Source organism: Macaca nemestrina, chromosome 7 (genome assembly GCF_043159975.1).
Source record: "Macaca nemestrina isolate mMacNem1 chromosome 7, mMacNem.hap1, whole genome shotgun sequence".
Classification (NCBI taxonomy): Eukaryota; Metazoa; Chordata; class Mammalia; order Primates; family Cercopithecidae; genus Macaca; species Macaca nemestrina.
This window is the reverse complement of record NC_092131.1, coordinates 11886040-11899214: the sequence shown is the minus strand read 5'-3', so window position 1 is coordinate 11899214 and position 13175 is coordinate 11886040. Positions and strand designations below refer to the sequence as shown.

The 13175-nt window shown below is 44.0% G+C and overlaps 1 protein-coding gene across 2 annotated transcripts in view; it reads left to right on the top strand.

The window, feature by feature from the left end:
- Positions 1–12657, top strand: part of LOC105467459 (transmembrane neural differentiation associated intracellular calcium regulator) — a 49537-nt gene extending 36880 nt beyond the window's left edge. For both annotated transcript variants that reach the window (XM_071099646.1, XM_071099645.1), the window contains one exon: positions 9859–12657. In XM_071099646.1, coding sequence (XP_070955747.1) covers positions 9898–10044 — 147 coding nt within the window. In that variant the 5' untranslated portion in view covers positions 9859–9897 and the 3' untranslated portion in view covers positions 10045–12657. The remainder of the gene's footprint in view (positions 1–9858) is intronic.
- The last annotated feature ends 518 nt before the right edge of the window (positions 12658–13175 follow it).

The following is a 13175-nucleotide window of genomic DNA, read 5'->3' as shown; positions in this document are numbered from 1 at the left end:
TTGTATTTTTAGTAGAGACGGGGTTTCACTGTGTTAGTCAGGATGGTCTCGATCTCCTGACCTCGTGATCCACCCACCTTGGCCTCCCAGAGTGCTGGGATTACAGGCGTGAGCCACCTTGCCTAGCCAGGCATCTTCCTTTTTTTACCACATGGTCTTTGTCACCATCATTTTCTTTCTTTTTTTTTTTTTTTTTTAATTTTACTTTAAGTTCTGGGATACATGTGCAGAACCTGCAGGTTATTTACATAGGTATACATGTACCATGGTGGTTTGCTGCACCTATCAACCCATCATCTAGGTTTTAAGCCCCGCATGCATTAGGAATTTGTCTTAATGCTCTCTCTCCCTTTGTCCCTGACTCCCCTACAGGCCCCGGTGTGTGATGTTCCCTCCCTGTGTCCATATGTTCTCATTGTTCAGCTCCCACTTATGAGTGAGAACATGCGGTGTTTGGTTTTCTGTTCCCGTGTTAGTTTGCTGAGAATGGTCACCATCATTTTCAACTGCCAGGTAATGCATCAGTGAGTTGTAATCACACGAATTTTTCATTCCCCAGTTTACTATTGATCACTGAGTGACTTGGCAAGGGACGAACTCCACTTCTTAGAATTGGCTCTGAGAAATTGGTCTAGAGAAGTAATAAAGAGGAAACTTCACCAGCAAATAGAGGCTGCAGAGGGTGCCAGGACCCAGCATCTTGGATATTGCTCAGCCATGGTCTGTCCAGCAGGGTCACTAACCTAGAGACCTCTAAGTCCTAGATGGAATTTTTTTTTCCTTTTGAGACAGAGTCTCAGTCTGCCACCAGGCTGGAATGCAGTGGTGCGATCTTGGCTCACTGCAGTCTCTGCCTCCTGGGTTCAAGTAATTGTCCTGCCTCAGCCTCCCGAGTAACTGGGACTACAGGTGTAGGCCACCACACCCAGCTAATTTTTGTATTTATAGTAGAGGTGAGGTTTCACCCTGTTGGCAAGGATGATCTCGATCACTTGACCTTGTGATCCGCCCGCCTTCACCTCCCAAAGTGCTGGGATTACAGGCGTGAGCCACCATGCCCGGCCGCTAGGTGGACTTTATAGCAACCTTGAAGAAATGTCGGCCAGAGGAGAAGGCAAATAGTAACCAATTGACAGCCTTGGAAGAGTGCTAACGAGCTAGCTGGTATCAAGCTGGAAACCTAGTCAAAAACTGGAAGGTGAGTCATTTAGACAGCTGTATGGAGAGTGTGCATATCCTGTGTGTGGATGAAGCTGGGAGGAGAGTGACTATGTAGGAAGACAATCATCTGGGAACCAAGGTGAACTCAACAGATTGGCACAGTGGATAGAGGTCAGCCCCTTGGACTGTAATGTAAATACTAAGTCCTATTCTTGGGTTAAAAATGCTCACCTTCCATGAACAGGAGGGAGCAATTTGGCTTTGCAGCATCATGAGTCACGGCATGCTGTGGGGGCCCCAAAGTGAGGTGTTCTTATTAGCATCCATGGATGTGCCACATCCAGGAGGGAGAGGACAATCCTGCCCATTTTGGGCTCAAAAAACTTTCCCTGGAATAATGTTTTCCTTGTGCGTGCTGTGATTTTTAGGGTGGGCCTTCCCAGGAGAAGGGATCATGATTAGGAGTGGCTATGTGGACAAGTAGGGAACAGAAGGTGCTTAGCTGGACAAAAGGGCTTGTGAAGTCCATGAGAATGAGCCTGTCATCATCATTGTCATCATCATCATCATCACCACTTAATCGTAGTGGCCGCCATTCATCAAGCTAGGAGACTTACACCTAGTATCTTTAATCCTACAAGCTATTATCCCTACTTTATAGATGAGGAAACTGAAGCTCAGAGAGATGAAGCAGCTTGCCCCAGTCACATAGCTGATAAACCACTGAGACAAGGTGGATCCCAGCTATATCTGAAGCCAGAGTTGTCATTCCTTCAGTATCAGTTTTTCAGAAACCGTGGTGCTACCTTGCAGAGGATAACAAGGACTTGCTTTTGTTTAGTTCCTGGTTATAAAGTAGTTCCAGTGGGTGCACGCTAAGCGAGAATATTTTGTTGTAAAGTAAAGGGCTTTCCTGACTGAGCTGTCAGCTGGTAGAATATACTTCCTGAGAGGTGGTAAATTCCAGAATGATGGGAAGTCTTCAAGAGGAGGCTTGGTTAGCATTGAGTATTCTTCTAGGGGGAATTCAAAGAAGCCAACAAAATAAACTTGAATACCCCTTCTGTACAAGTAAAAGCTCCTTGGTTGCATGCAACAGATACTGGTAAGAAATGGGTTCCAGCTGCCTTAAGCAAAAACACTGTTTTTTGCAGGGATATGGGGTAGTTCATGGGATAGAAGGAAATGGTGAACTGAGCTTTAGAAAGGGCAAAAGTCAGCCTGGCTCCAGGCATCCAGGCGGCAGCAGCAAATGGAACCTCATTTCAGCACCGTGGCTAGGATGAGACAGTGTTTACGGTTAACCCACCTGCTATCACTCTACCTAAGACTAAGCTCCAGAGAGAGAGCATCTTATAGGCTTAGCCAGGATCCAGACCCATCTCCATGGTAGGTTGATTGACAGCCTCCATTGAGAAGGGTAATTTTCCAGAGGAAAATCGAGACCCTGATCCCAAAAGAAAGACCATGGATGCTGGGCAGGCCCAGTGAGCCATGACCTCGGTGCCTTCTAGCCCTGACCGGCTGGGATTCCACACTGAACCCTGAGTCCCCCTGCAGGGCTCTCCCCAGCTGCCCTGCAGCCTCTAGGCCCAGACCACACACAGCACTGTGTCACTGTATATTCATGTGGTTTATTTTCCAAGACATGCATCCTAATTAAGCAAATGATTAAAAACTCTCAAGTGTGCTCATTGGAAGCAGCCCGGCAGAGGACTGGCTTGCTGAGAACTGTGCTTGAAAGTGAGTTGCCCATCGCCTTGGCACAGTAGGGGTGCTCATGAGGGGCACCGTGTCTTTCCAGAGAAGTGGCTCCCTTCCTGGTTACCATGCAGGGTTTCTTTTGGCATTCAGCACAGCACTTAATATGCCCAGTCTTTAAAACCCTGTGTTTTTTTAAAAAATGGTTTTTGCTAATTAGTTATTTGTTTTAATATCATTATTGTTTTATTGTTAATTATGTAGTTAACTAATAAGTATTAAATCAGCAATTGACTTGTTAAATATGGAATAGATATGAGAAGCATATTTAGAATGGAAGTAGAAAGAGCAAGCGCTCGTGTATCCACCACCAGCTTGAGAAATATTACCAGTGGCTTAGAGAGTCCCTGAGCATCCTCTCCATCCTGTCCACTTAGTGGGAACCACTACGCTAGCTTTGAGGTTTATTATTCTCTTGCTTTTCTTTGTGTTTTTATCACACTTGTACCTCCATATAAAATATTGTCAGATTCTCCCTGTTTCTGAACTTCCTACCTAAGTGGGAACATCCTTTCTGTGGTCTTTTGCAACATGCTTTTTCACTCGATATTGTATTTGCAATTCATCCATGTGATGACACATTGCAGCATTTCATTTTTTCCTCAACGCTCTGTGTTATGCCAGCATGAGAACATACAACAGTAGATCCAGGCCACTGAGGATGGCCATCGATGCTGGATTCAGCATTTTGCTTATGCTGACATTGCTGTCTTTAAATGCTCTTATCCATGTACCCTGCTGCGCATTTGCAGGTGTACTTGGTGTGTATCTCAAGGTGGCATGGCTGGATCACTGGAGTATGAGTATGTTTGGCTTTACAAGATAATGCCATCCTGTTTTCCAAAGGGACAGTATCCACTGATACTCCTGCAATAGGTATCTGGAGAGTCCTTGCTGCTCTACAGACTCTGTCTGTGTTCGGTGGTCTTGTCAGATGTTTTAGTTCTTGCCAATCTTATGGCTGTTTGATGGTAGCTCACTGTGTTTTAATTGGCATTTCTCTGATACTGAGGTTTAGGTTCTTTATGGCTATGTACTTTTTTGAGAAATGCCTGGACACTGTTTTGCCCAGTTTTCTACTGGATATTTATCATTTTCTTGCTCATTTGAGACTAGAATGATGTGTAGTATGTATCCCAGTTTGTGGCTTAACTTTCTGCTTTTGATGATATTTTATTTTTTGATAAACAGATATTGAATTTAAGGTTGTCGAATTTCCTTATAGTTTGAGCTTTTATGTCTTGTTAAGATACCATTCTCTACCCCAAGGTCATACAGATATTCCTTTATATTGCCTTATAAAAGTTTTGAATGTTCTCTTTCTATTCTTATCTATAATCCTTCTGGAATGGATGAGCTACTAGTTTGATTTCATTTATCCTTTCATACAGATACTCAGTTATTCCAACATTGCTCATCAAAGACCCATTTTCCCCTGTGGATCAGCAGTGTCCATGTATGTGTGACTTTGTTTTTGTTTCTTTGGCCTATTTGTCTAAGGCTTGTATAAGCCTTAGACCTAAGACATATTGATGTCTTATGAGGCAGATTTCCCTACCTTATTCTTTAGTAAACGTATTAGCTGTTATTATCCATTTGCTCTTTGATAGACATTTTAGAACCTACTTATCAAATAACACCAAAAACCCAGTAGACATTTTGACTGGAACTACAACAAACCTATAGAACACTTTAGGAAAAACTGATGTTTTTAGGATATTGAATCTTGCATATTGAAGGTGGCATTCCATGAAGATGGTATATCTTCCTTTTCATGTTGGTCTGCTTTTATGTCTTTCAGTAAAGTTTATAATATTCTTTATAAAAATTTCACACCTCTTTATTAGATTTATTTCTGGGCACTTTATATTTCAGATTCTATTGCAAATACTGTTTTTAAAAAATGAACATCTTGATTGAGATATAATTCACAAACCACAAAATTCATCTATTGGAAGTGTACGGTTTCATGACTTTAGTATATTGAGTGTATTTAGAGTTGTGCAACCATCACTAAAAATCTAAGTTTAGAATATTGTATTACTCCAAAAAGAGACGCTTTTACAATTATCAGCCAATCCCCACTTCCCCCTCCACCCAGCCCCTGGCAGGAAGAAATGAGTAAATGATTGAGTTGATAAATGAATATCTATACCTTTTAGCAGACGTTATGTCAGACAATGACTGATCCCAGCCTTTGCTTGTTGTTTTTTATAAATTTTTTTACTTTTATTTTTTAAGTTTTAATTTTTGTGGCTACAAAGTGGGTGTATATATATATATATGGGGTACTTGAGATGTTTTGATACAGGCACACAGTGTGAAATAACACATCATGAAGAATGGGGTATCCATCCCCTCAAGCATCTATCCATTGAGTTACAAACATTCTCATTGCACTGTCTAATTCATTTAAAAATGTGCAATTATTATTATAGTTGTTGCTTCTTGTTTCTGTTTTCCTTTCCCATCTCTATCATTGCTCTGGTTTCTAGGCTAATCTCCTGGATTCTGTGAGTATCCTCCATCACTGTTCATCCTCCAGACCCTGGCCAGACAACTTTTTCCAAAGAAAACAATATTCTAACCACTCCATTTAAGGAAGCCCTCAGTAACTCCCCTGGGAATCAAGCCACACTCCTAACATGGTGTCTACAGGGGAATTCAAGTTTCCAAGTTGACGACTTAAGCAACTTGGAAACAGATGCTTAAGATGCAACTCTTCTGTGAGTCGGAGAAGGTCTCTTCTAGGTCTTTGTTTGCTTCAGAGTCCTCAGAAAGTAAACACAGCTGACCTGATTATTCCCCTCCACTTCCTCCTGAGTCAGAGTTATCTCGGGTTAACTCAGGAAAGAGGCTAAATTAAGCCTTGAAACGAAGCAGCCTCCATGACAGGCACTTTGTTTTGCTTGACTGACTGTGATGATGGGTCTTTGGTTATAAAGGCAGCACTAATTGCATCTTCTTAAACCAACCCTGGCCATCTATTCCCTGGCCTGCAGAGACTGGGAGATGCCAGGTTGCCCCAGAGCACCCACTCATTCATTCAGTCACTCATTCATTCACTCATTCAATTTTCTTAAGTTCCTGCTCCATGCCCGGCCCTATACTTGGAGGTGGGGATTCGAAAGTCCTTCCTCTAAGGGCTTGCAGTCTTTCTAAGAAGATGAATGATAAACCAGAGACTCCATTAAAGAGATGACTAGTGCTTGGATAGACATCTGTCCAGGGCAGTGAAGGGAGTGGATTTCTAAGGTTCTTACAACCAACTTCTCATGACTTTGTGCAAAGTTTGAGCCATGGAGTCGCCAAAATAAAAAGAGGGGATCCACTAACACCTACAAACTAGCAAACAGACACAACCACTTTGAAAAGCTGTTTAGCAGTATCCACTACCGTCAAACATATGCATACCCTGTGCCTGGCAGCTCCTTTTCTAGGTATGTATGTAGTCAATAGGAAATGCACATGTGAATTTTACATTAAAAGAGAAAACTGTAAATAAATACTGAACTGTAGTTAAAACATGCAGCATGCTTCTGTGTTTAAGGGCAAATGAAATAATATCTGCAATTTAGGCCAAGCATGGTGGCTCACACTTATGATCCCAGCACTTAGGGAAGCTGAGGCAGGAGGATTGCTTGAGCCCAGGAGTTCAAGACCAGCCTAGCAACATAGTGGGACCCAGTCTCTACAAAAAGAAATTTTATTAGGTGGGCATGGTGGTGCACACTTGTGGTACCAACTGCTCATGAGGCTGAGGCAGGAGGATCATTTGAGCCCAGGCAGTCAAGGCTGCAGAGAGCCGTGATCACACCACTGCCCTCCAGCCTAGGCAAAAGAACAAGAGCCTGTCTTAAAATAATAATGATAATAGTAAGAGTAATAATGATATATGTAGTTTAAAGTGCACCCAAAAAAGAAGATAGATGAATAAGGAATGGGCAGATATGTGACAAAGCAAGTATGGGAACATGTTAGTGATGGATTTGAGATGGTGAGTTTATGGGTGCTCACTGTAAAATTCCTTCAAATTTGCTGTATGTTAAAAAAACTTCATATGAAATATTGGGAAAGATGTATGTATATGCTTGCCCAAAGATACGTACAAGAATGTTCATAGCAGCATTATTCATAATAGCCCCAAACTTGAAGCAACGAACATGCCCATCAGCCACAAAATAGAGACATAAATTTTGGGTGTAGTGATCCAGTGGAATACTGTTCACATATGAGAGTCAATAAGCCACAGCTATACACAAAGACGTGAGCAAATCTCACAAACACAGTGTAGAAAGTAAGAAATCAGACTCAAAAGAGGACATACTGTATGATTCCATTTACATAGAATTCAAAACCAGGCAAAACTCATCAATGGTGTTAGAAGCCACATTAATGGTTTTCAGGAGGTAGGGATAGTGACTGGACGGGGCACTGTGGGAGGCCCCTGGGTGCTGGAAGGCTCTGTTTCTTTATCTCGGTGCTAAACAGATATGAAAATGTATCAAGCTGTACACACTTTGTGGACTTTCCTGTATGTTTACTATACATCATGAAAAGCATACGAGGGGAGAAAAAGCAGGAAAACCAAACGAATCCAACTAGAAGCTTTCCCTAACTGAGCTATGGGAGTAGAAAACCACTGTAGGTCTGTCTAGTAAACCAAAGTTGTGAGGAGTATGAAACTTGCCTTTAGGGCGTTCCTTTGTTCACTTATGCACATTTTTGTGTTGCATCAGTTCCTCCATTCTTCACTGATGTGCTTGCCTCTCCTTCGTACAGATGTTCATTCACATATACTGTCCTCCGGATCCAGAGCCGCTCTGTAAGGTGCGAGCGACCCAGCCCTCTCGGGGCTCATGTGCACGGAGGGCGGGGCATGCAGACATTTCATTTCCCATTTCGTTTCACATTCCCACGTTCCTGGATTCCCGTTTGTGATCCTTCCTGGATGTGTGTCCTGAGACAGCATTCGAATGAGAGACACAGAGCCAGTAAGATATATATAGGTGTGTATGAAGAGATTTGTTATACAGAATTGACTTATGTGATTTCGGAGACCAGCAAGGCCTGAGATCTGCAGGGTGAGTCAGCAAGCAGGAGACCCAGGATGGCCGGTGGTGTGGTTCCATCTGAAGACCTGCAGGCTCCAGGCCCAGGAAGAGCTGCCTGAAAATCGACAGTTCCAGTCCAAAGGCAGGAAAAAGCCATTGTCCCAGCTTGAAGGCAGGCAGGCAGGAGGAATTTGGGGGAATGTCAGCCTTTTTGTTTCATTCGGGCCTTCAGCTGATTGGTCCATCACCACCCACATGTAGGAGGACAGTCTGATTTCTTCAGTCTCCCAACTCAAATGTTAATCTCATCCTGACACACACACACCCAGAATAATGCCTGACCAACTATCTGGGCATGCATGACTCAGTCAAGCCAACACACAGATTTAACCATCATCAAACCCTGAAGCATGAAAAGCCTTCTGGCTCTAAAGGTGCAGCCCTCCAATGGAGGAAATGTAGCTATGGGCTGGTCTGGTGCACATCACATCACAAGTGGACGAGCCGCCACCACCACACACACTAGTCCTATTTTAGTTATGGTTTGGACCAGCAATTGGTGGAAAAGAAGGCTTTGACTGCCCAGTCTGCCTCCTGGATGGCCATGTTTTTTGTCTTCGAAAATAAAAAGTTATTTTGGTTATTGCAATATGTATCATGCATACAAAGAGAGTAGCTGGAAGATATGCCAGCAGTTTAAAGGAACAGTTTAAAGCATAACAGATGGCAGATGACTAGTATCTGAAGGCCACTGGTGCCCCTCCTTCATGGCAGCCTGCTCCGCTCTTGCCTGGAGAAAGCCACTGTCCTGAGTTTTACACTAGTCATTTTGATGCTAATCATTGCGTTACTTTTTATGAAAATCAAAGAGCTCATCTCTAAAACAATAGATAACTTGGTTTTGCCTGTTTTGAGCCTTTATGAATCAAATGGTGCTGCACAAATTTTTCTGCCATGTGCTTTTTCCCTCCGTTAAGTGTCTGGGCTTTGTTCTTCCTGTTGCATGTAGCTGTAATTCATTCATTTCACCATCATATAATATTCCATTGTAGAGATTGACCACCACATGTTCATCTGCTCTCCTCTTGGTGCGTATCTGGGTAACTTCCAGTTCTCTGCTATGGCAGATGAAGCCCATGGGAGCAGTCCTGTCTATGTCTCCAGGTGCACAGAAGCGAGGCCTTCTCTAGGGTACACGCCTGGCAGAGCAGGTGTCCAGTGGTAGAATATGTCTTTTCACTTTTCTGGCTAATGCCAGGAAATCTTCTGGAATGATTGTAGCAATATCTATTTCTACCAGAGATTATGATAATTTCTCATGGTACTAGTCATCCACACTGTGTGTAGACCCCTTACCATCCTGCCTGGTCTCCATGAATCACCTTCCCTGGCTTCCAACCATCCCTACCCACACCGCAGTCAGAGCTTTAGCATGGTAGGACTGTGATGCCCGCTACACACTTCGTGGATACTCAGGACAGCACATTTCTTGGGTGTAACCTGATATGTGAGAGTGTGTGAAATTCCCACCACCAGGACGGAGGGCACAGACCTTAGTTTCACTGCAGTGCAGCTGACCCAGTTTCTCCTTCAAGGGAAAGGGGGAAAACCAGCTCAACAAAGTGGGTGGTGCCCGGGTAGACTCCTAGGCTCCTCTCTCTGTACCAGTGTCAGGACGCTCATCTTCTAAACCGATTAGCCGTGTTCTGCCATTTTCCCATGGCCAAGAGCAAGGTGTCCCAAGATAGGATCCTTGTGTGATTTGTCATCCCCCCAGCATGGTCTGACCTGCAAGCAGATCACCACCCGTTGCAGATCTGCCTGGCTATGGAGGGCGTGCTTATAAGTGATCATCTTTTGTGCTGCCTCTTTCCAATTACAGGTTAGCCTGGTGAGGAAGATAAAGACATTTGCAACCAAGATGGTAATCACGAGTGGAAATGATGAAGACAGAGGAGGTCAAGAAAAAGAAAGTAAGGAGGAGAGTGTCTTGGCAATGCTGGGGATTATTGGGACCATTCTGAACCTGATTGTGATCATATTTGTCTACATATACACCACCCTGTGAATGGCCCAGAGCGTCCTCAGAGGCCTCGGGATGGCCAGAGACGGAAGTCCTGCGTGTCGGCGTATCACTGACCAGACCCTGCGAGAACCAGCAGGCTTGACCCACCCACACCACCCAATCAAATTCACCTTCAGACTTTACAGAAGGTCACACAAATAGACCGATCCTGCTGCAGGGAGCAGACACTAAAGCACAATGATTCCAACAAAACTCATTCACAGCACTAGGAACTCAACGTCTTTGGCAGGGGGCCCAGAAGAATGCTTGGACGACCAGCCTCTGACACCATCGGTGAGCGGATGGGTGCAGAAATTCATTATTCCAGATCGCTGACGGATATCACATATTTGAAAAGATGAATAGGGCGGACACGGCTCAGATGTGTGTCTCCCAGGACAAGTGTTTCATCTTCACTTGACGAGCTATTTAGTGGAAAAACCACAGGGGCAGCCCTTTGACAAGCATCCCATTCATCAAAAGTGTCTAACTATTTGATACCGGGGAGATAACTTATTTTTCTTTTTTCATTGGCTTGATGTGTGTATCTGTTCATATCAAGGTTTATAAATATATATTTTTAATAAATGTGCTCTATTTTTTAGCATGAACCAAATACTTGGAAAGGCACTCCCAGATCCATAGAGCTTTCCTTGGTTTTATCTGCTTTGTCCCTTCCTCCCCCAACTGCAGGTGTTCTCTTGTGGAGCCATTCTAGTCCTCTTGTCTCGTCTCGAATCTTTTACTTTTGCGCTCTTGTTCTCTCTCTCTCTCTCCTTCTCTGTCTCTCTGCCTCTTTGGTCTGAAGGACATTTTCCCATACTACCAGCCATGGTTTTGGTTGGTGCATGTTTCAAGATTGTCTATTGAGTGACTTTTTGTTGTTCTCTCGGAGATATCAAACGATTGTGGGCATGCAGACCTTAGATGCACCCTATCTTTACTGAGAATTATGCATGAATAAGGGCTGAGTGATAGATCAGCTTAAAATTAAAAGGACTACCGTTGAGGAAGAAGAGTGTGGCTGTATTTGCAGATGAACTTTTGAACAGAATATTCAGCTTCTTATTGGCAGGGTTATTGTTTCATTCTTGTCACCATTTGTTTATCAGATTTTGATTTTAGTGGTCATGTACCGTGACAGTTGGGAAGAACAAGGCGGAAAGGTCAGAACTAGGTGCATTACTCCTTCCTTGGCAAGATACCTGGGATCCTCTTCAAAAGTGGGTGGGGTGTAAATGACACAAGAACTCCCCCATGAGAGCTCATGGTGGTTCAGGCTGTGAGGACAGCCCTGTGACAAGTGACTTTTCAGGGGCATAAGGAGGGGATTTAATGATTGCCCTAAAGGACTGCTGCATTTTTAAAGCCCCTGGTTTACACCCACGTGAAGCAACTTCCTCTCTGGCAGGGATGGGTGCATAAAAACAAATTGGCTCCCTGAAATGGGCCCTTGCCTGGCTGCAGTGACATGGCCTAAAAGAGGGGGTTAGTATTCCTTCTGCCATTGCCAGCTGTATTCATCTGTTTTCACACTGCTGATAAAGACATCCCCAAGACTGGGCAATTTACAAAAGAAAGAGGTTTATTGGACTTGCAGTTCCACGTGGCTGAGGAGGCCTCACAATCATGGTGGAAGGTGAAAGGCACGTCTCACATGGTGGCAGACAAGAAAAGTGAACATGTGCAAGGAGACTCCCATTTTTAAAGCAGATCTCGTGAGACTTATTCACTATCATGCAAACAGCATGGGAAACCTGCCCCCGTGATTTGGTTACCTCCCACTGGGTCCCTCCCACAACACGTGGGGATTCAAGATGAGATTTGGGTGGTGTGACAGCCAGACTGTATCACCAGCCTTGCCCCTAGGCAGAAGCAGCAGCAGTCTGCCTGGCTGGATTCAAATGATTCTGAGGCTTCTGTAGTCCATGCCTCCAGATCTCTCCCTCAACCATGCTGTGGTGTCTGAAATTCCATCATTAGAGAGTCATTTCTTGGGCTCTATTAAAGGGACCAGGCTCTTTTATAAAGCAAATGCTCCTGAGCAGCTGGCTCTGGCATTGATTTATCAGATATCTTCTCTTCCCTGCCAGAAGGAAGGAAGCTAAGGTGCATGTAGGGCATACTGTGTGCCCAGGCACTGTGCCAGAAGCTTTGGATACTTGGAGTCATTTGATTCTCATAGTAACCCTGTGAGAGAGGGAGGTTTTCCTCCCCCACATTGTAGAAGAAGGAAAAATGGTTCAGAGAGATCAAGAAATGTCCCTGAGATCACATTGCTCCTAGTGGAGTCAGGATCCAAACCCAATGTGTCTGATTCCTTAGCCCTTGGGGGTCTGGAGGCTGCTGAACAAGAGAGGAGGTGGAGAGGAGAGAAAGCCGCAGGAATACCACCGAACACCCTTCTCCCTCCCCTGTAAAAACAACCCTGGGAACTCCTTGGACACTAGCAGAATATCATACACTAAGGACAAGGGATGAGAGGAGGCTGGTTAGAAATAAAGCAATGTCAGGGGAAAGGAGCTACTCAGTAGGCTCTATGTGATTCTAGAAAGTCTGTATGAAAATTCTGAACATTGAACAGAATAAACAATAAAGGTGCAATGGAAAAAAATACTCGATGTCTTTTCTTTCAACATTGTGGGATATAAAGCATTTCAATGTCAGTCCTTTGCCTATACGTAGTGTTTATTTATTTATTTATTTTTTAAAAAACTGAACGTGATGCTGTTAAACAAAGACTGTTTTGTGTGGACTGTAGAAGCCTCAGTGATTTTTCAAGTATATGAATTTGACATGTATTGAGGGGGAAAGTGCCTTTCCAATCCTCTGCTCCCGGGATGGTTCTTCCAGGTTGTCCTAATCCACAGCCTGGAAATAAAGCTGCCTGTTCAATGTTGAACAGAGCAGTGACATTCTTTCCCACAGCTCCAGCATGCCCTGTCTTATTTCCTTTCTAATTTAGTAGAGACCATGAACACACACTGGGCAAACTCATAGCTTCCCCCAAATCTGAAGCCATCGCGGAGGGACATGGAAGGGAGAGGCAGGCAGTGCCCCTCCTATCCTCAACATCTGAGGTTGACCCCCAAGCCCAGCCTTGGCCAGCAATAGCAATACCCAAAACAATGCCA